This window comes from Vanellus vanellus (genome assembly GCF_965231255.1).
Source record: "Vanellus vanellus genome assembly, chromosome: 10".
Taxonomy (NCBI): Eukaryota; Metazoa; Chordata; class Aves; order Charadriiformes; family Charadriidae; genus Vanellus; species Vanellus vanellus.
The window spans coordinates 14966805-14987691 of record NC_138915.1 but is presented as its reverse complement, the minus strand read 5'-3'; the positions used below and the strand labels follow the sequence as shown (position 1 = coordinate 14987691).

Here is a 20887-nt window from a genome sequence, read left to right as displayed (position 1 = left end):
TGCTCCGGAGGAGGCCGGGGGTCTGGGGCCTTGCAGGAGAACCGCAGCTGAGCAGTGCGGGGTGTGCATCGCTGTGAGCACTCCGGTATCTTCCACCCGCGTGGGTAGCTACTCCTGGGTCAGTCTGCGTATCGCCGAGCTGGAAGGCAGTGACCCTGACTGCCTGCGGGGAGCGAGTTTAAGGTTGTTTCTTTAGGTTCACAGCACCTTGCAAAGATCTTGCCAGCTCGCAAGTTATTTAGAAGGAACCAGACTTCTGGTCTTTTTTTTTTTTTTTTTTTCCTGTTGTCACAGTCACCAAGAGGTGTTTGGATCTAATGACTTGTCAACTTGCCCAGTGGGCACCTCGTTCAGAGCACTGGTTCCCCTACGCGTGAGCTTTCTCCTCCGCATTTGCGTGCGCCAGGCGTTGCTCTCCAGCAGCTGTTCAGGCGCTGAGCATGTGAACTGTTGCTGTCAGCATTGAATTATGCTCGAGCATGCCCCTTAAAATGAGTCACAAGTCTCTCTATTAGAGTTCTGTAGGCCTCAGCAACATGGGGAAAAGATGGATGGCCTCAGCAGAAGATAGCATTAAAAGCTTGTTTAGTAGCTTACTACAGTGTGCCGCTTCTGCTTATAGCAGACTTGTATTGGTTTAATTTTCAGTGACTTATGTACTGAAGGGTCTGTTATGAGTTCATAGTTTGGTAACTATGAGTTTGTTTTCTGTTTATTTTATTTCTAAAGAACTTTACAGTAAGAACCTCACAATGAGTAGCATGTCCTTGGGCCCTTCACTAAAGTGTTAGATCACACAAAGTCTGAGGTTTTGGTGTCAGACAAATCCACATGTGATTTTTAAAATCCCTAAATAGCCAAAATGTTCAGTCCTGCAGTTTTTACATCGGTCAAAGTCTGGCTCAAGGCCATGGCAGTCTGTCACATACAAGGACTCCTCAAGAACTCAGGCAATTGTTCTCACTGCTTGACCGTGGTTATCCTGATATTTTTTTTTTTTTTTTTCTCCTCTTTGGCCTTGTGACTGATCCGCACATTCAAACTGTCCTGCTTTGTCTAACAGAAGTAAAGTGATAACTGTCCCTCCTCAGCTGCAGGCTTCCTGATAACTACAAAGGATGCTTTTAACAATATTGTTTGGTTTTTGTTTTTTTTTTTTTTTTTTTTTTCCAAGGTCATGCTGCTGTATCAGCAGAAGGTACTCTGATATTAAGGGAGTTGGAGTGAAGCCCAAACAGGTTAAGATAACTAAATAAAAATGGGGTATGAGTCAGGCTTTCAAAGTAAGGAAGGTGATTGTTTGCTGGGGCATGTATGCAGCCGGCTAGGTTATGCAGTGTAAATGATGTGTGCAATGGATTCATTTCTATATTGAACATTAAAATTGTGTTTGAATCACCCTTGACAATTCTGATCTGAACTACAGGTATGCTGCCTTTGTGCTCCCCTCTAAGGATGGCTTTGGTGAGGTGCTGGTCTTATCAGGTAGGGAGTTTAAATATTCAGGTGTTGTATTTAAGACTTCACATGGAAATCAAAATCCATCTCCACTACACACCTACCCTTTATTCTGGGAAAAGGGCTGTGATGCACTGACCTGAGCTGCAAAGCTGGCTTTAAAATTCCCCATTTGTCCTACCCTGTTGCACCCCCTCCCCTCAGTTGTGCCAGCACAACCACTGGTGGGGGAGAGCTGTTAACAGGAACCTGGTTAAACGATCCAGGTTAAAAAGAAAACCCTGTTTTGTGGGGAGGTGGTGGAAATAAGAGTTATATTTAAACCAGATTATTGCAGTGATCTGGTAGACAATGTGACCTCGCAAGCACTTGTTGCACAGCTCAAGGGCCGTGGAAGAGCCAGAGAAGGGTGTGGGGAGAAGAGTGGGTGGCAGCCTCTGCAATTAGTTTCATTGTCCTCCACCCCTCAAAAAAAAAAAAAAAAAAAAAAGGGACAATTGAACTGTGAACCCTGGTTTCAGAGAATATCAATTAACCAACATGAGCTGTGTTTAAAGGGGAAATAGCTTTTGGGGAATGAGTGACAGCTGCATGACAGCATCTTGCATCTACCTCCTCCTTCCTCATTTCTACCTGAGATTCCTAGCTGCTGTGCTAGTTTGTGATGATGAGATAATATATGGAAATAAGACAGGAATCTGAACTGCCAAAGGGCAGCTATACTTATGGCTGTACCAACATCATGAAATATGGGTCTTCCCAATGTTCCCGTTTCTCTTGGTTTGGGATGGCTCTATCACACAGGTATGTCTTTCACACATGCAAGTGGGAGTGGGGTTGGAAAACAAAAATTAATCTCGCTAGTGATGCTGTGGGAAGATGCATTTCGAATTATATAATTTGCAATGCAAAATCTTTAGGGTACTGGTGGAATTTTAATAGGAATCGTTGGCCCCTTGCTTTGTGGCCTCCTGTATGTGTGCCAAGTGACCACTGCCAGCAGTGAAAACAGCATAACCAAAGGCCAGAAACAGAAAATGCCTTCTCCAGATACTACTGTGAGAAGAACGTTTAGCAGGATGTGGTTGTTGAACTTAAGACTGAACTTTTTCCTTTGATAAATCTGAACCATTTTCCTGCACAAATCTGAAAATGAGTCAAGGTCTTCTCAAATTACTTCCTGGGTACGGTTGCCGCCAGGTAGTTATATGCCTGGCTTTACACTCATTTTAAAAAGTCATTTTGCATACCAGATATTGCTCATGTGCAGGAAATCTTTTCTCTTCTGATAACTCACTTGACTGTAGAGCTAATTTCAACTCTGTTGTTACTTTAAGTTCTATATGAGTGGCACCGATCATGCTATTTAGCCAGAAAGTATTTTCTTCCTAAAATGTCTTTACTGCCTTACTTGGATCAGCATGGTCAGTGTCTGACCTTGCTGAATCATGCTCTATGCTTACACAAAACTTTATTGTGGTGGTATTTTAGTCCAGGTTGTGAGCGTGTTATTGTATAGGTCCTGCACGAGGCTGTAATGGACAGTGACAGAACATGATAGAATTTGTAATGCTAATAATGACAGGATGTCACTATTAGAATAGGGTAACTTTTTTAACTTGTGCGACCTATGTTAAATTTGTAAAAGCATTCCCAGCCCAAGATTCTACATCGGTGCAGTAGAAAGCAATCCTCCCTGTGATATCTCGGTGTGCTGATCAGATGCTGTGCCATGGGACACCTCTGTTTAAAGCACTTTCCTCAGCTCCCTAATGCAGCTAGTATTGATTTAGAATATGAAATAACACCTCCGTTGCCTGCCAGCTGCTAAACCGGTGTTGCTCAAGTGTGCCATATGGTAAAATATCAATGATCACTTTTGCTGAGATGGCTTTTTTGCCACCTCACTTCTGGAGATAACACAGCTAGATGCCAGCTCTGGAAGCAGCACAGTCTTTCCAGTGGTCAAAATGTATTTCAAGATTGACTTTATTTCATTAGTGTGAGGACACAAACTTTGTGCTGCGGCTGAGGTTGAAATTAATGTGTAACAGCCAAAACACCAGGTCTAGAAAGACACTTTCTTTTTCACTTAGAGAAGTTATCTACCCTCACTTTCTTTTTGGGTTGGGTGCGCTGTAACAGCAAACAAACTCCTTCCAGCAAGGCACAAGAAGCAGGAAATGTGAGGGTGGAAGCAGGACTGCAGATGCACACGTTGAAGGGAGGGCAGCTGTGGGAGGGGCAGAAGGAACGTGGGCAGCCCAGGCTCCAACTTTGTCACCCTGTGCCGGAAAGAGAGATGGGAACTCAGGGAAACAAATTTATTGAAAGAGGTTCAGCAGCAACTGTTCCGGTCTTATCTGTCAGTTGTGCTCTTAGGATGCTGACATTCAGAAGTGATCTAGTGAATGAGTTCCAAGAAAAAGAATTCCGTGACTGCGGAGACGATTGAGGTTAATGATGCACTGCTGCAGAAGAAGTTGGGGGGGTTTTATAAACTAACAAAAAGGAATGACCAATTTCCTATGCTTATGGTTTCCAGGAAATTCTCCATGTGGGCTGGATGTACTCAGAGTTTCTTGAGGTCTACAGAAAAACTTAAATTTAAATATTATTCCAGTTAATATGTATATTTATAGAGTCAGAGTAAATGAGCACACTCACATACTGTTTTTCCAGAAAAAACTTTCCTTTTTTGTTATGCACACAGATACATAAAAGAGCAAACAGTGCAAAACATGTGCATTGTTATGCTTTATGCAATATTTACATTGGTCAAAATCCCCCAGGCAGAGAAAAGCTAGCACAGGGTTTTCTTAGGTACTGTTAAGTATTCTGGGAAAACATATGTGCAGTGATCCTAAAGAGAAACCACCTGACTCCTTCCTTGTTCCAGTGTTTTAGCTATGTGACTATCCTGTCGTTTTTGCATGGAAGTTAAATTTAAGAATTAAAACTAAGAATAGTCAGCAGTGTAAAACATTATTTTTAAGTGAAATGACAGTTTCCATGAGAAAAAACAAACAAGCAAACAGGATTAGTGTGCTATGCTGTTCTTGGCTGTGAAATTTAACTGTGTTAAATGACAAGCTTAAGACTGTCCGTTTTCTGCCCTCCATTTCCCCTGACCCCAGCAGGCTCCAAAACTCAGCCAGCCCTTTTCCCCACGAGGAACCCAGCAGGCACAGCCCTTCACACATGTCCACGTCGACTCTACCTACAGCTCTGCCTGGTAATCTTACACACTTCTGTTGGTGCAAACTCGCCGAGTTGCACATCTATGGCGAAAAGCACGGCAAGGGGCGAAATGAGCCCTTACTAATATACCCAGATATTGACAGAACTAACACAAAACAGAGACGATTCCAGGAGCTGGAATTGGTACCTAGAGAAAAGGATCTTCGACCACTGCTGTGGGAAGTAAAAAATGTGGTTTAAGTAGGTCTTCCTCCCTGTCTGGGCTCTTTGCGTGCATCATCTTGAATCTCCCACAAACTTAATTTTCTACACGTGACATCTCTGTAGCACAGCTTCCTGGGGGTGATTTGAGTTGTGGTCCTTAGGAGCGTGTCAGGGAGCGAATGCACAACTCGTACTCAGACAGGACTCTCAGGGGTAAGCTTGAGGTCAGCATTCAGAAGTTAAAATTACAGCTTTTCCGGCATTAGAGGGGGGAATGGGGCTGGGACTTCTAATCTTATGAAGAATAGCTCTGCCCCTTTCTTAAATTAATGCTGAGCAACATAATCTGCTTACTGAAATGAGGACTGTTTTGTTTCTGTTCTTAAATCTTACCCGAAGAACTATTTGCAGTGTGTCCTTTCAGATGCAGCAGAGCTCTGGGGTTATCCTGTACTTAGGGTTATGTTTGTTTGGTGAGTGCGGCGAGACCCAGATGGGCTTTTGGTGCCCCGCACCCCTGGAGGAGCACAGGGCGGCTCTCCTGACCCTCTCTGCAGGATGGTCACCTTTGTGCCGCTGAGCGGAGCTGTGATCATAGAGGAGCCCGGCGGTGCCGCTCGCAGCGTGCACGGCTCTGCCTGTCCTGCTTGGACCTTGCAGCCTGGGTCGGTGACAATTTGAGCGCCTCCATGCTGTGCTCCATGGTGTGCTGTGGAAACAGCCTTGGCTGCTCCCTTGGGTTCCCTCACACCTCCTATTTTTGCTTTCTCCGAATAGAGCTCTGTGTAGCCGTGCTTTCACAGGGACCATTGTTGTCTTGCTGTCCCTCTTCTGAGACAGCATTTCTGAGATGGTAATTTCCTGTCTGTTCTACAGCAAATCCACGCACTGGGAATGACATGTAGTGTTAACTGGGGAGCTCTTTAGGTACACTGGCCTTCCAGAAGATCATCAGAGGTGCCGTATAGTCTTATCAAAGCGATGGGTCCCCTTTTCTTTCACCAGCAGTTTGTCAGAGGGGAGTTCTCTCTGGGTTATACAGCAGTTTTTTGCTGGGCAGAGGGCAGGGAGGGAGCGCAGACAGTCTCACTCCATCACCCCTGCAGCACCACAGGGAGAGCTTCCTACAACTGTCATGGGGGTGTTTTTAGAGGGACCTAGAGGCTGAATCCACGCAGCACATCTGTGATGGGCAAGCTCAGGAGGAACAGAGCCTTGTGCTCTGACGAGCAGCCACGTACGTGCATATGCAGCACAAGAACTTCTCATCCTTCTTACTTACACAACTCTTATAAGTGACTTGTGCTGCCTCCTTGTCCTTGCATCTCATAGGCACGAGCTCGAGTAGTTTGCACGGGTTCTACAAAGCTGGTGAAGATTTATACTGTTCCACGAGCATTGGGCATCTTTCATCTGATGTAGAGCCTGTTGTGTTACTAAGAAAAGCCTACTGTAAGAGGAGGGGCTTTCATGGTGACTAATACAGGGCCCTGCTTCCTCCTGTCATGACATCTACCATGACAACTCAGGCTGGGGCGGCATTTGGCGTAGGTGTGCATATACAAAGGGGAGTTTGGGCAGAGAGGTTTTCATATTGCTTTTCAGAGCTTCAGCTTTCCAGCAGGGCAATGAGTCGCAAAGCGTGTGGTGACCTTATTTGTAGTGAATGAATCGCATACAGAGAACTGAGGAATAGGAGAAGTGAGCTGGCTGGGAGCAATGAAATCCTTGATTAATGCTGCACATCTAGCATCTGAGAGGATTCCTGGGCCCTGTCTCTCAGCTTCAGCTAGATAAAGGCATCGACTTCTAATTAATTTGATTCTTGCTTTTGAACTCCTGGTTCTGGTGTGTGCCGTTTACCGACAATAGCCCTTTGTCAGACAGAGAGAAGAAATACTCAGCTGCACCTCAGCCAGAAAAACTGTGAATCCACTTTTCTTTTACCACCATCGTTCCTTCCAGCTTGGCTTTACCAACATCTGAAAAATTACTTTTCCTCTCTCTGAATGCATAATTGGTTATTTATACACAAACCATAGAGCATTTACTTGGTATACCTGACCTAGAAAAAAAGATTAGTCAAGAACTGTCCTACCAGATGTGAGTGTCAGTCAACATATGATCTCCATGTAATTTATAAGGTATTAAATTACAAAATAATGAATCTTTTCAGTTAGCATTTTGGCACATGATGATAGTATTACATTTTATGTGAGAATATCGACCACAGCTCTTGCCCTATAAAACTGCAAACAGAAATTTGTAAGCATTGGCACTGGTTTCACTTAGAAAAAGACACCCATTATGCTCGGATTACAGTTAAGCTATGTATGTACAGCCTGGAGGTTGTCCAGTCGCACGCAGTTCTTTCCCCTCTCTCTTTTAACATTTCCTTAAGAAGGCTAGACGGTGGTTTCTAGGTTAGATAGTTGTGTTTTTTCTTCTCTTTGATTTAACTAGAGGAAGGTCTGCGGAGCACAGAGCAGAAGGTCTTCCAGGATTCTTGCAAACGAGATATCCCTCTGCTGTCAGCTCTGAGGTGCCGGGCCAAATTCTGCTCTCGCTCACCCCGAAGTGACTGAGCAGCCACGATGCGCGAGAACAGCCCTTCCCATGAAGCTCCCTAACCCCACGTAACTTGGGAATCCCATCTTTCCGCTTCTTGCTGGCAGGTGGAAAGAAGCAGCTCTAAAATAATAAGTTGACAGTTAAAAGATTGCCCATTGACAGCAAGCTGAGATGTAAATAAGTTTCTCGTCTCTCTTTGTAAAACTGAAATAATAAGGATTTTTGCCTCAGAGAAGAGCACTTACTCATGTACCATATATTTGTCTTGCAAATGGGAAGAGGGTTTGAAATGCACCCTCAGCTTTTTAGTTAGGCCTTCCCACTCTCATTCCTTCTCTCTCCCATCCCTAAAAACGAAGCTCTCATCAAGTACAATTTCTAACAACCGGTTAATGGTAGGGCAGTGGAACTGGGGTGCCTCACCTCTCTCACTCAGCTTAGGACGTGTCAAAGAGTTGTTGATGGTTTCACAACCCCCTCTTCACTCGACCGCACAGCGGCGCGAAGGACAGTTTGCTGCGCGTGGAAAACCCTGCCTGTATCGAAGCCTGTAAAATCCCTCTTGGCTCACTTTGCATTTTGATCTGAAGTTATGGAAAGAGCTTCTCTGAAATATATACATTTTATGGCAAGTGTTGAAACAGGCTCATCAGCCAAAGGAAATACAAATTTTAAGCAGCCCTCTAAACAGCTCAGTTCAGGCCTTCACGGGAAGGAAAGGGGCATGGCACTGCCTTTCACGTTGCCTCTGGTTAAATGGCAAAAACGGATGCTTCTTAAAACACAGCTCATTGCTTCTGTTTAAGGTAAACTTTTCCCAGCTGCTGACAAATTCACTGTGATTAACTGTGCCCTTGTCCTGCCACATCTGTCTCATTCTGCCAACTAGTTTGAATGATCTGTCCTTGTTTTCATGCTTTTTTTTCTGCTCCCAAGTGGTGTTGTCTGAGGGTTTAATGTACAGCAAAAATCTGCCAAGCCAGTCTTGTGTGCAAGTTTCAAGTAAATATAGCTGTAACTTAAAGCTGAAGTTTGGATGCTGTCATGCTCCCTGGATACAACGAGTTGATCATACATTTTTCTGCTGTAAAAGCCAAAAGCCAGGGGCACCGGACAAGCGACACTCATTTTAGGGCTAAAATAGAATGATCTGTGGGGTCTGTCTCAGCCTTGGTAAGCAACTGACTTTTTTGTTCAAAGTGAACGTAGCGCTAAATAAATATTCCCTTCAAAGTATAACATTTTTTTGGCGGCTGAATTATTTTCAAACTTTTAAAAACCTCTGATTGCTTAAAATAGTAATCACATTTGATGTGTGGCTCTCAGTATCTCACGAGGCTTCATCTGAGAGACTTAAATAGTTGAGTGGAAAACATCTGTTCAATTAATATTTTGTCTGTCTCCTTTTTGGCAACGTAGTCCTAGAAGTAGCTTTATGCTGTACTGTGGAAAATGTAGATTACTGATCTAATAAGTTGTAACTTCATACTTTTTCAAGTTAAATAGTTTTTCTCATTTATGTGTCTAGATGAATCAGCCTGTTAAAGCTGGTATAGCTTCAAATATGAAACAGTGGCTGGAGTAAAATGCAACGACATACAGATAGTTAACTTTCCATGTATTTATATAATCTGTATCTATAAAAGGGAATGTGGGCTATGTAATAAATTAATTGAAAAAACAGGAAAACACTGCTGTAACTAAGAAAAACGCACAGCTAACTTGTTTTACTTGCTGTTCTTTTGGAGCTACTTTGAGACCCTCTAGTTTAACTAGTTGACTGCATAGCAAAAACCAGCAAGCAATCTCACTTAAGACGTTCTGTTAATTGGATATGCTGACACCAACTGTCTGTATCTGAACAAGTTCTGTAGCAAGGTCAGCACGCTGTGCTTCTTCAGCCCTTCAGCTGCACACAATTTCCATAGAAGAGACTGGGCCTTGCAAGAGCTCTGGGGTTCCAGGCACTTTCTTTCAGCTGACTTTATAGTCTAGCTCTTACCAGAAATAGTCACGTACAATCTCTGGTGCATAAAAGCCCAGATACGACAGACAAAGCAATTGTGCGCTCTTTACTTCTCCCTGAAGGTGGCATTTAAAATGAATTAAAAGACAGCTTAAACTGACAAAAATGAAACTTCTTTCAAAACTGCATTGTTAATTATCCTTTTTTCTTATTCTCTCTTCCATCACCAAGCAATTGTGTTGCCTACTTTCAAAATAATTATTTACACTTCAAACCTCTCCATACACTTAATTCAACATGCCTGTATCTAGTAAAACCAGGAGGTATACTCTTGCAGTGAATAAGGGAAAGCCAAAAGCTTTTATTATGCCTTTTTAAGCAAACATACATATTGTGTGAAGTTATTGAGTTAACATATGATGATGCATCTCCAGAAGGCATGAAATATTGGCAGATATCTCTAAGAAAATGAAATTTTCTGTTTCCCAACTGGTCCCATGTCAACTGCTGGGGGGAAAAAATGCCAAATGTTGGCATCTTCTGATTAAAAAACTCGTACTGTTCCCTCCTTAGTTGCCGCATATGTTGTCACCCACCCATAATCTCCAAAGGGAGATCCATCTGGATTTTTGTATTTCATGTTTGCCTGTTGCATCTGATGGGACCATCCCAGTATAAAGACTTTGTCTACCTGTGTAGTTATCCTCCAGCAAGTTTTCTTCATTAACACCATGTGTCAACCCACATATTTTGAAACAACTATTTCACACATGGTGTTAATCAAAAGTTAATGGGGGATAACTCCGCGTGTAAACATCTCACTAGAAATGCGATTCAGATGTTGGGTCTCCTCCATTCGTAATAGCCTGGTCGCTTATTTCATCCTGTGGTGCTGGTAGCGCAGTCTTTGTTAGAGGTGTCTCAGTCTTGAAGAGAGAATCCATTTTTATCTGGGTTTTTATGTTGAAAGACTTCTGGAAGGATTCTGATGTAAAGTAATAGATGAATGGGTCGAAGCAGCAGTTCATTGTTGCAATGCACAATGTGATTGGGTACATTGTCCTTGCAAACCTCTCCAAAGAGCAATTCGCTATCGCTTGGGACCGCACGAGAGCATATAAGAAGAGTATGGAATTGTAAGGCACAAAGCACACGACAAAAATGGCCACGTGCACAATGATCATTTTCAATACTTTCTCTTTGTTTGTCCCGATCTGAGACAAGGTGGCAGGTTTCCGTAGAGTCCTGAGAACTAAAGAGGAGCAGGTAAGGTTGAGTAGCAAAGGGATTATGAACCCTACCACTTCAATAAATATAGTGATCTTAGACAGATAGGTTTTCCAGATACGTTTGGAAAAACCTTCGAAGCAGGTTGTGCTGGTGTTGGAAATGTTGGTTGTGGAGAACAAGGAAGCTGAAATTCCACCGCTGAGGACCAGTGTCCAAACACCAGCACAGACTATAGCAGAATTCCTCCTGGTCCTAATGGTGCGAGATCGGAATGGATAGACAATAGCAAGGAAACGGTCAACGCTAATGCAGGTGAGGAACAGCATGCTCCCGTAGATGTTAGTGAGAAATGCTGTACCAGAAATCTTGCACAGGCTATCTCCAAAAGGCCAATGCCTGTTGAAATTATAAAAAATTTTAAAAGGCAAAGTGAACACAAACAGCAAATCTGAAACAGCCAGGTTTGTCATGAAAATGGCTGTTTCGCTTCGCATTTTCATCCGAAAGCAGAAAACAAAGAGGGAGGCACAGTTAGTAATCAAACCAAGGATGAAGACCACGCTGTACACAGCTCCGTACAAGTTGTACTTAAAGGAATCATCTGTCAAACAGGTATGATTGTTGCTGTGGTTTCCCATGCCAAGTCCGTGATGTGCTTCCAAAGAACTTCAAAGTCTACTTCAGTGACATCCATAAAATAAGGCAGTGCTCTCTTTTCTTCCCAAAGACACACATTCCAGGAAGGTTGCTTGACGCCTCGCTACCACATCTCCATTGCGAATCCTTTCATCCTAAAGGAGAGAGAAACAGATGCCATCAGTCTTGCAACCTCCTATCCACCTAAAGTGTCTGTGCAAGGGAACACATACGCTTTCCTTTCCAAATGAATGGATATGCAAACAAGACCAGTAATTAGTTTTCAAGGTAGTCTTTATAAATTCCACTATTATTGGGATTTTTTCATAGTTGAACACAGTAGTGACTGTACTCAGCCTTTGCTTTCTGTCCCCTGTTGCTCCCTAGTCCTCCTGTTGGAAGCAGAGTGAGCGCTAATTCCAACTTTCTGCTTGGAAAGGTTTTTCTTTAAAATTTGAGATGGAATTGGCCCAGTGTGTTTGGGAAGAAATTAAATCACAGACCCACGATATTGCACAGGTATAGAATCAAACAGTCTGAAATGTTCACCTAAACTTGTGATGAGGAGAAAGAAGCTGAAAATTTTAGTGTTTGGTTTTAACTGTGTAGAAATGGAAGTTCTGTGGGTTTTCAACCTTTTTTTTATGCAAAAGTATTAAAAAAAAAAAAAAAAAAAACAACCCAAACTTTGTATTGACAAAGTGCTACTTTGCCTTTTTTCTACTGGAAAATAGGAGTATCCTCACGCATGTTTTTCAAAGTAGAAGACTGAGATATTGTATTTCAGAAATGTTTTTCAATAATACTTTCCAAAGTTATGTTTGCCACTTTTGGAAAATGTTGCTTCCCCCCCCCCCCCCCCCCCCTAAAATTTATGCAAAAATGGTATTACTTTCAAAAGGACTTTTCTTACAAACGTAAAATGCTTTGCAAAAAGGACTCCTCTAAGTTGTACTGACAGCTTCATTTCATTTCTACTCTTTGTCAAGGTTCAGAGCCTGAAATATGGGAAATCTTACACTCGTCAGATTTTCGGCCCAATTCAGCAGGCTTTAGAGAAGCGTAGAGTTGAAGTGAACGTGCTGTCTGTTGGAAATCGGTGCTTTCTGAACTGTCTGGATGTTCTCTTATCGCTAATGTACGTGTCGTTTTTAAGGCCTGTGAGAAGAAGCAGTTGGAAAGCCTTGCTCATCGGAGTGAGAAGGGTTTGTGCGTTGGAATGTGGGCATGGCAGTCGGTACATCTTGGAAATGGGGAGCAAAGACGGATAGTTAGGAGAAAGACCTTTGCCTTGTAAAATACAGCAAACCAAATGCAAAACAAAGTTTGTAATCTTCACGTAATCTAAGAAACAGCTTAGTAGCTACAACTGTGGAGTAATTTAGAGATATTAAACCCTTGTGAAGAGTAGGATCCTTTCCAGAAAGTGATCCTCTGACAACACAGTTTCAACAGCAAACATATAACTGTGCAAGCTTGTGTTAAAGGTTGAAATGGCAACATATAAACAAATAAACTGGGGAAGAAAGCATGGAATCAAGACAATTTGGGACGCAAGCTGATCCGATTTTTGAAAATCAAATCTTTTCCATATGTTTTCCTACTGGAAAAGCTCACGCTGACAATTGTTCTTGCACGCAGGCTGTCAGTGAGTCAGCTGGTAAAATGTCAAGTGTTGAGAAAGATGTGATAGCCGCGGCTTTGCCAGATGGAAGGTGCAAGTTCTGCCCTCACCCGGGAGTGCCCGGGCAGCTGCAGGCTTTCCAAAAACCAGCGCTGTGCCGCAGAGAGCAGGCAGCACCTCGCCTGCGCTCCTTACGGAGCAGTTGGATGTAAAGCAAAACAGCAGGACGGGAGGAGCCCCGGATCTCGCTTCTCAGCAAGATGACTTTCAAATGACTCGACTCTTTTGACATCCAAAAAGATGACTTGGGATTATTAGGTCTCTCCCGTTGGGGAGGGTTCGTGCTCTCTGCAGGTCGGGGCAGTGAAGTGGTGCTTTGTGCGGGTTTTGCTGTGCATGCCTTGAACTACCGGAATTCCCTGGGGTTTTCCTAGGCAGCTTTGCTACATGCTCTTCACCCAATTTAGTAAATTCTTCCTTTGTTTTACTTGCATGGTGAGTTACCCACTTGTGATGATATCCCGCATTAGCAAATGTTCAAACCAGAAGTAGATACGCCCTTATCTGATTGCTGTTGATTGTGTGGCAACGACAGAGGAGACTGAGCCCACATTGGGGTTTTCTCTACTGCGCATGTAATCAGGCACTTCATTATGCAAACTGTACGGGGCTTTGGGGACAGAGGGGCAGAGCAGGGAACGGGCTGTGTAGGGGGAGCTAAATGTGCCTTGCCACCCTGTTGTGCTTTTGCATTCCTCCTTGTGTTTTACCTACTGAATTAATGGCTAAATGAACTTTCTTGTGAAATGACCTGAAAAAGGTACCAAACGTTTAAACTTATGAAAAGGATAGTAGTAAAATCTCAAAGATGCACTTTCTTTGAATGTGTGGCAATCTAAATGAGCAAAGGTCTCACCTACAAGTTGAAATGCCTTTAAGTGAGAACTTAGTCAGATTCAAAAGTGCACATGAGCTCAAACAGGAATAGCTGTGCCTCTTAGCTCAGCCCTCAGCCTCACGCATTAAATTCTTGGCTTGTAACTCCATTTCAGTAAAGAAAGAGACTGCGTGTTATCTCCATCAGGACCAATTCTTCTTTATGCTGAAATGTAACCTCTATAAGTAGATAAGTAGATCCTTTTTTTTTTTTTTTTTTTTTTTTCCTGCAATGTGTAAAAACCAGGTGTGCCAAACTCTCCTGGTCCAGGCTTCATGTCTGGGTCCTGACTGGGGAGGTCTGAAAGGGATTGGGTGTCCTTCGAAACCTTATGTGGCCACGTGCCTGGAAGGTCGATGGAAAACCCACTTTTCAATCTGTGCACACGGTCCAGGATTTTGGCTGTTCCTCAAAACACAGCCTGATGCAGCAGGTTTGAAAGGCGGTTTCGAAATGCTTACCTTTGCTACTGACATAAGCGGTTGTTGCCAACAGCCTGACCCAGATACTCGTTACACAGGAGAAAAGATGCTCAGTCACCTGATTCTTTTTTCCCTGCACTGCATCAGACAGCCATAAGGTCAAGCACCTTTTTTTTTTTTTTTTTTTTTTCTGGCCAGCAATTGTCTAGCTAACTTATGGTCTTTAAAATATAAGCCCGTGCTGTTTACCTGTCTAACACTGAGGTGTTTAAACAAGCTGACAAGTTGCTTTGAAACTCAGCCATGTGTTTTAAATTCTGCAGCATGAGTCTACAGATTTAGTTTTCTGAACGTAAAATTCGCTTTCCTCCCTTTTCACTAAGGATTAAAGCAGTAGGACGCTCTTCATGTACACCGCGTTCACCACTGTTATTGCTTGCTAGGAAAAAAAAAAACCCTAGCGATACATTTTAAAATGCTGAGTTAAGTGTATATAAAGAAACCCACTTTACCGTTGTATTTTCCAGGCAGGCCAAAACTTTACATCCTGTATCTGAAATGGGGGTCACAAGGGGAGGAACGTATCTGCTGTTGTCAGAAGTGGTACCATAAGAGAACATACAGCCCGTTTAATGTGGTAACACTGAGAATATTCTCTCTCACAGCAGGGATGGTACAAGCAAACATCCAGCAACTGTCACTTACTGGCGTAACTCTGCTATTCTCAGAGTTATGAAGTGGGGTTCAGCAGAGCAGCTGACAGAGTTTGCTCCAATTTGCCTTTTATTGTAGAGATGTCCCCTGTCCTACGTGTACTGAAAATAAAGGAAAGCTTCTACGTATTACTTACTATGGTGTACAAGCATACAGTTCACAATTCTTTTATTTCCTCCTCCTGGCACCCCAAGAAACCTTCAAAACGGCCAGCTTGCAGCTTAATTCAGACCAACCATTGGTTAGTACACAAAACTACTGCGGGTAAACAGCATGCTTTAAAATCAGATTCTGTAATTCCATTACGGCTATTCTTTCTGCTTCATACGTGTCTCATTCTTCACAAGTCCATGAAACTGAGGTCCAAAAAAAGTGTGAAGTTTTGGACTGACACTTTTGTACCTTCACATATTTTTTTTCTCATATGAGATGTAAGGTGAATGTCACTTTATCAGCCTGAATATGTAGGACATCCTGTGTCTGTGTTCATTTAATAACTGAGCATTGTAAAGCTATTTCTTGTGAGGTCTGATACAGACCGAATGTGAAAACCTTTCAAATCTGAAGGATCTCTTTCTACATTATCACTATGTGTACTCAGGTTATCTCTAAATCTTGAGATGCAAAGGTTTTATGGATACAGAAACAAAAAAATTGATGGATCCAAAGGCGGGAATACTAGATTGGGGGGGTTGTCTGTGGTTTGTCCAGAAACGTCTCTAGGTTATGGCAGCACTTGTTGTGTTTTGATACGACCTCAGACCCTGACCTTGGAAATAAATAAGTATTTTCCTTGGGCACAGCACGCGCTTTATGCCTTCTCTTGACAAGAACTACATTCATTAGGGAGTTTGCACTTCCCTGTTACTCACCCAGTTAGTACAACGATCGTATGATGTGTAACTCACTCCCACCACAGAGCCCAGGGCTTTACAACCACAAACTATCATTTCTTCAATTTCTTGGGTTTTATTTTCCTCCTTCATTCCATTTTAAGTATGCAGAAAGCTTAAAGGTTTTGTTGAGTTGCGGGTGGAGGGGTAGTTGTTTGTGTTTTTGGAAGACTTTTGCATAGATGACAATTCTGCATAAGGTTATAGGACTTTGATTCTTCCAGACCGGTGTGAGTACTATAGGTAAGGTGAGATCTGCTGCAACTGTTTGGATATGGACTTAATAGATAAACAAGAAACTTTTTCTACCTGAAAAAGTAAACATTTCGGACAATTCTATGGCGGTGTAACGAGGAATCCTAACACCACCAAAATATTGTGTCTAAAGGCTTACAAATGTTCACTTGCAAACCACAAAATGTGAATTCAAAGAAAGCAAAGCAGTGATGGAAAAGGCAACAAAACCGTCCCGCCGCTGGGTTCCCCGCTGCTTTGCCGCTCTTGCAATACCTCCCTGCCTGCAACGAGAGCTCCACTTACTTTCTCTTTTCAATAAATATTTCACTAGTTATTTTTGGTTGCAAAGAACTTTGAAAGCATTAACTGAAAGCAGTCATAAGAACAAACCTCTAGTTTGGGGGAGTCTGATTGCTGGCTTTTTCCCTTTTCGAGGCTGACGGGGCGGTAACTGTGTTGCACGGTGACGCTGGCTCCGTTTCCCAGCGCCAGCAGCGAGGGCTTACGGAAAGCCGTACCCGCGACAGCAGGCGTTGGGGGATCCAGCTGCTGCTGCAGGGGAATGGCTGCGGATGGGGAATGGCTTGGGACACCAAGTTTGGGGTTGGCTTTTAAACCGACCAGCTGGCCCAGTTGCTGCGAGCTCTCCCCAGAGCTTCCTGTAGTTTCACAGGAACCTTCGCCTACGTTTCTTCCCTGGTGCGGTAGGAGCAGGAGAAAGGGTGGGATTAGACAGTGGAAAACGAAGCAGCTGCCTGTAAACAAAGCGCTATTGACTATATGAAGCGATGGAAAGTAGAAATGCTTTAATCTCTTTCATTTACTAATCCTAAGTGATGTATTTGAGAACAGTAGGAAAGAAGTAGACAGAAGTGTGACTCTGAAGTCCAGCAAAGGTTTCTGTAGCTTCAAAGAGCCATTATTCCTTGCGTTTTATCAGGGGGAATGCCTAGCCGGTATGCTGCGCAAAAGGGGGATGTTTTCTGATGATTAGCGTAAAAGACAAGGCAGGAAGACTCTTATTCATGGCTTTGACACTTATTGTGCAAAGGTCTTCAATACCATCGGTACCCTCATTCCCCAGTATTTGCCGTGGGTGTCTCCTGCACCTGGTGGGAAGTTAAAATCCTGATCTACTCGTGATCATTTCAGGTTTCACTATCTGCTTTTCAAATCTTCTTTGATAGAAGAAAAACAAAACATGGGAGCCAGTGGGGCATTCCCCATTGCCCAGCCACCAAGAGAGACCCCGGAGACCCGCTGGGACTAGGTGGGAGAGCACCGGCGGCTCCTTTCCTCCCTGCCTGGGGTGGCTTTGGCTCTTCAGGAACCTCACAGACCCTCGCAAGTTCAACAGCTACTTTCTGTTGCCTGGAAGTTAGTGAACGAATTGCAGCAGGACCCCAATTTAATTCTTCTCCAAGATGGAGTGGGGAAGTGGAAACCTGAGCCTATCGGACCTAATTCTAAAGGCACTCTCCTTTTTTCTTTCCTCTCTTTTTTTTTTTTTTTCTTAATTGGTCAGCACTGCCGTTGTCTCCTCACTGTCCTGTGAGACTTACAAAGCATTTCCTGCTCATGGTGACTTCTCTGTGCTGTATCTGTTTTGTATTGAGCTAATTAAAATGTTTCCTTCTGAAGAGAATAGTGAACTGACTTACCCCATATTCAGACACTGATCCTCAGGGCATGACTCTCTTTTTGTTTTCACTGAGAATGTCTCTCTCCATTTACATCACCCCTTTAACCCTTGACGCGCTTTGGCCTTCCCCATCCACTACTTCCTTCAGAGGGTCTGGTCCACAGTCCAGAAATGATGGCATTCCCCCCGACAAACTTCCTAGCAAAGTTTGCATTATTTTACTCTTGTAAGAGGGACATTTTGCTTGCAAAGGAACCTCAATCTGATGATGGAGGACTGTAGGAATGCTGCTTTTTTTGACCCTCAGCTCTCTCACTAAGGGGAGATCACTTTGTAATAATAGCGTTGCCAGATTCAACAGAGATCCCGATAAGAGAAGATTTAGATGCAAAGCAAAAATTGATGAACTGATGAAAAGCAGAGTTATACTGTTTGACCCAATACTTGAAGATTTACAGGTTGTTTTCACTCAGGAGTAGAAGTTGGTGATGGAGGTAGCCATGTCTTTGATGTAGCCCTGTTTATTTACAAATCCTGGTTAAGAAAAAAACTAAAAAATAAGAGAGTCCTGTTTCCCTGACCACTAGGGAATCCAACAACAGGACTTGGTTTATTTGCTTATGGTTCCAAAATGCTTTCCAGCCAGCATCCTGCCCAAAAAGCTTCCCTTCTTTGCTTTCTCTGACACACTTTCCAGTGGTTCCTTGGTGATTGCTTGGCTTTTTGGCTCCTTGTTGCCTTTACTCGGCTCCTCAGGAGGCGCCTGCAGCCGCATGAAGCCCTCCTTTCACCCCACCACCTTTGACTGCTCTCGCCCAGGGCTGTGGCTCCAGGCTGGTTCCTCTGCAGTCCCTTTGCTGAAGCAGGAGCGCTGAACTTTCACCTCTGTTTATCCAAAAATTATAGGCTTCCTCCCCCCCCCCCTTGCATACATTAGCACCAACAAGCTCCCATCCAGCTGCCAGCACCGCAGCACAAACACCTATTTTGGCTTTTGCAAGCTAAACTGGATGCAAGGAGGTGCAGCTGGTTTCCTCGAGGGTGCTGAGCACAGTCCTTCAGTGAGGCAGAAGGCAACTTGTCCTCTGCTCCACTGCTCAGGACCTCGAAGGATCTGTGCCCTGTATTTACTTACCAGAGGGAGCTGATAAAACTGCTTTGTTTTCTCAAATTGCTTTATTTCGGGGGGAAAAGGGGAAGGTTTGAGAACTCTCTTCTGACAGCAGTATGGACTGAGTGGGTATTATCAGCCTTCGTTTCATTAGCTCCAGCGGCCTGACCTCTGAGCGCTGGGGATGGGCGGTCCCCTCCCGGAGCCGCTGGGCTCCCTGTGCGTTTCTCAGCTAGAAATTTGGAGGCGTGACTGGGGTGTTCATGTCATCTCACCTCCCCTCTGGGGAAAACGTTCAGTGGTGTATAATGAAAGCGTGAGGAAGCACAGCACACAGCTGAGCTGTTTTTCAGTAAGAACTATAGAGGGTAAATTTGCACGAATGTGTTAAAATAAATAAGAAATTACTTTGCAATGCAACAATATCAAATCTCAGCTAGTGAGTGATGTTTCTGTGGTGAAGTTTCTTAGAAATCAGATTTCTCATAATGAGACGAGAAAAGGGAAATGACATTTTGGCATTGTACAAGGGATGCTGCTTTTATTGCGAAATATGGTAATTTCCATTTACCACGTAAAAGTAAATGCATGCTGGGGTGGAAGATGGTGTGTTATCTGCAGGTTCAAGAAATTAAAATAGGACTATTATTAGATGAAAAGAAGAGCTTTTGTTGTGGCTGTCTATTTGCAGGCATAATAGGTACTCAAAATATGAGATCACGTTATGTACAGATAAAGCAATCTGCCCTGTTGCTAGCGCGCACCTTTGTCTTGGGGCTTAGGGACCGATGAATGTCCCTCAGTTTCACTTGCCAAGATATAGAGGCGTTCCTTTTTCTACAAAACAAAACCAAACTGTTACAAATAATTCGGAAAACTTTCCCTGCAGCTGGGGTCAGCTAAGGCTAGTTTGGCTACGAAGCGGTGTGGATCTTTACCCCCTCTTACGGGACTGAACTGAGAAGATGGTGCTTTAGAGGAAGCTTTGCAGAGCCACTGTCTGTTCTCATTAATAAAGAGCTCCTCTTTTCAAGGAGAGAATTTGTCTTTTGTGAAACGTGGTGGCTCCCCTTCCCTGAGACTAAATCGGATCCTTATTTACAGAGGAGGAGCAACGTGTGAAGGAGCAGAGTGAGTCTCTGCACGCACGCTTGACCTGGAAAGACCTACTGAGGTTGATGCATGCTCCAGGAGCCCTCCTCACCCGCCCAAGCCCACAGACGGGGACGGCTCACTGGCGTCTCATTTGTGATCCTGGAGCATTGTGTGAGCCTTCAGGCTGGGACCATCATGTCATCCGTGTACACCTGGCCAGCAACACTCAGCTATCGCTACATAGAGCCCCGATACTCAAATGTGCTTTAGCCAGATTTAGCTGCAGCCTGCGCAGATGCATCACGATACGTGTGGCTGCAAGTGGCCACACTGTAGGTGCCAAGGCAGCCCCATGATAACTGAGTCCCAAACTGTTTTGCCATGTACTACTCTCCCCGGGGAGCAATCTTCTCTCGCCTTCTGTTCCAGAAATAACACACTCTCCTACAGTGCACCCTTTCCCCAGGGTCTGGCCCAAGGTTTGGGTAAAATTGCTTCAATCCCTGCTTTTCTGCTCCAGCCATAAGGCCACAGGCTGGAGAAGGGCAACCATCTTACAGCTGGGAGTGCATCCTCTCTCTGGCACAAGCTGCAGCGCTCAGGCACAGCGAACGTTTCGATTGCTGCTTCTCAGAAAACTGGGAGGCGCAGGTTTGCACGTGTTTGGGTTTTTTTTCTCATTGCAATACTCTGAATGACAGTGATGGGTATTTTCGTTCAGGTCTGTCTGAGTATAAGCTGAGCTCCTAACTCCAGAATTTGAGAGACAGTGATTTTCATCAATTGACCTAATGCCAGTTAAGGTGGAGTCTCATTTTTAGTCTCAAAGGATTAAAGAGAAATGTAGGCTCAGCCTCCCCCTCCCTTCCTCCCTCCCATGTTTTTCAGGACTTTCTTTTAAAATTCAGAGGCTTTGAGCCCCCTAAAGTACTAAGGTTAGTTTCCT

The 20887-nt window shown here is 43.8% G+C and overlaps 1 protein-coding gene across 1 annotated transcript; it reads right to left on the bottom strand.

Moving 5' to 3' along the window:
* Positions 1-9773: 9773 nt before the first annotated feature.
* On the bottom strand, positions 9774-11417 carry LPAR4 (lysophosphatidic acid receptor 4). Its single transcript, XM_082488167.1, has one exon. It carries the CDS (start codon positions 11266-11268, stop codon positions 10222-10224), a length of 1047 nt encoding a protein of 348 aa, XP_082344293.1. The 5' UTR covers positions 11269-11417; the 3' UTR covers positions 9774-10221.
* Between the last annotated feature and the right edge of the window lie 9470 nt (positions 11418-20887).

What these genes read in the sequence shown, in the direction of transcription:
- LPAR4 (XM_082488167.1), bottom strand. Translation starts at nt 11,268, where the DNA reads ATGGGAAACCACAGCAACAATCATACCTGTTTGACAGATGATTCCTTT.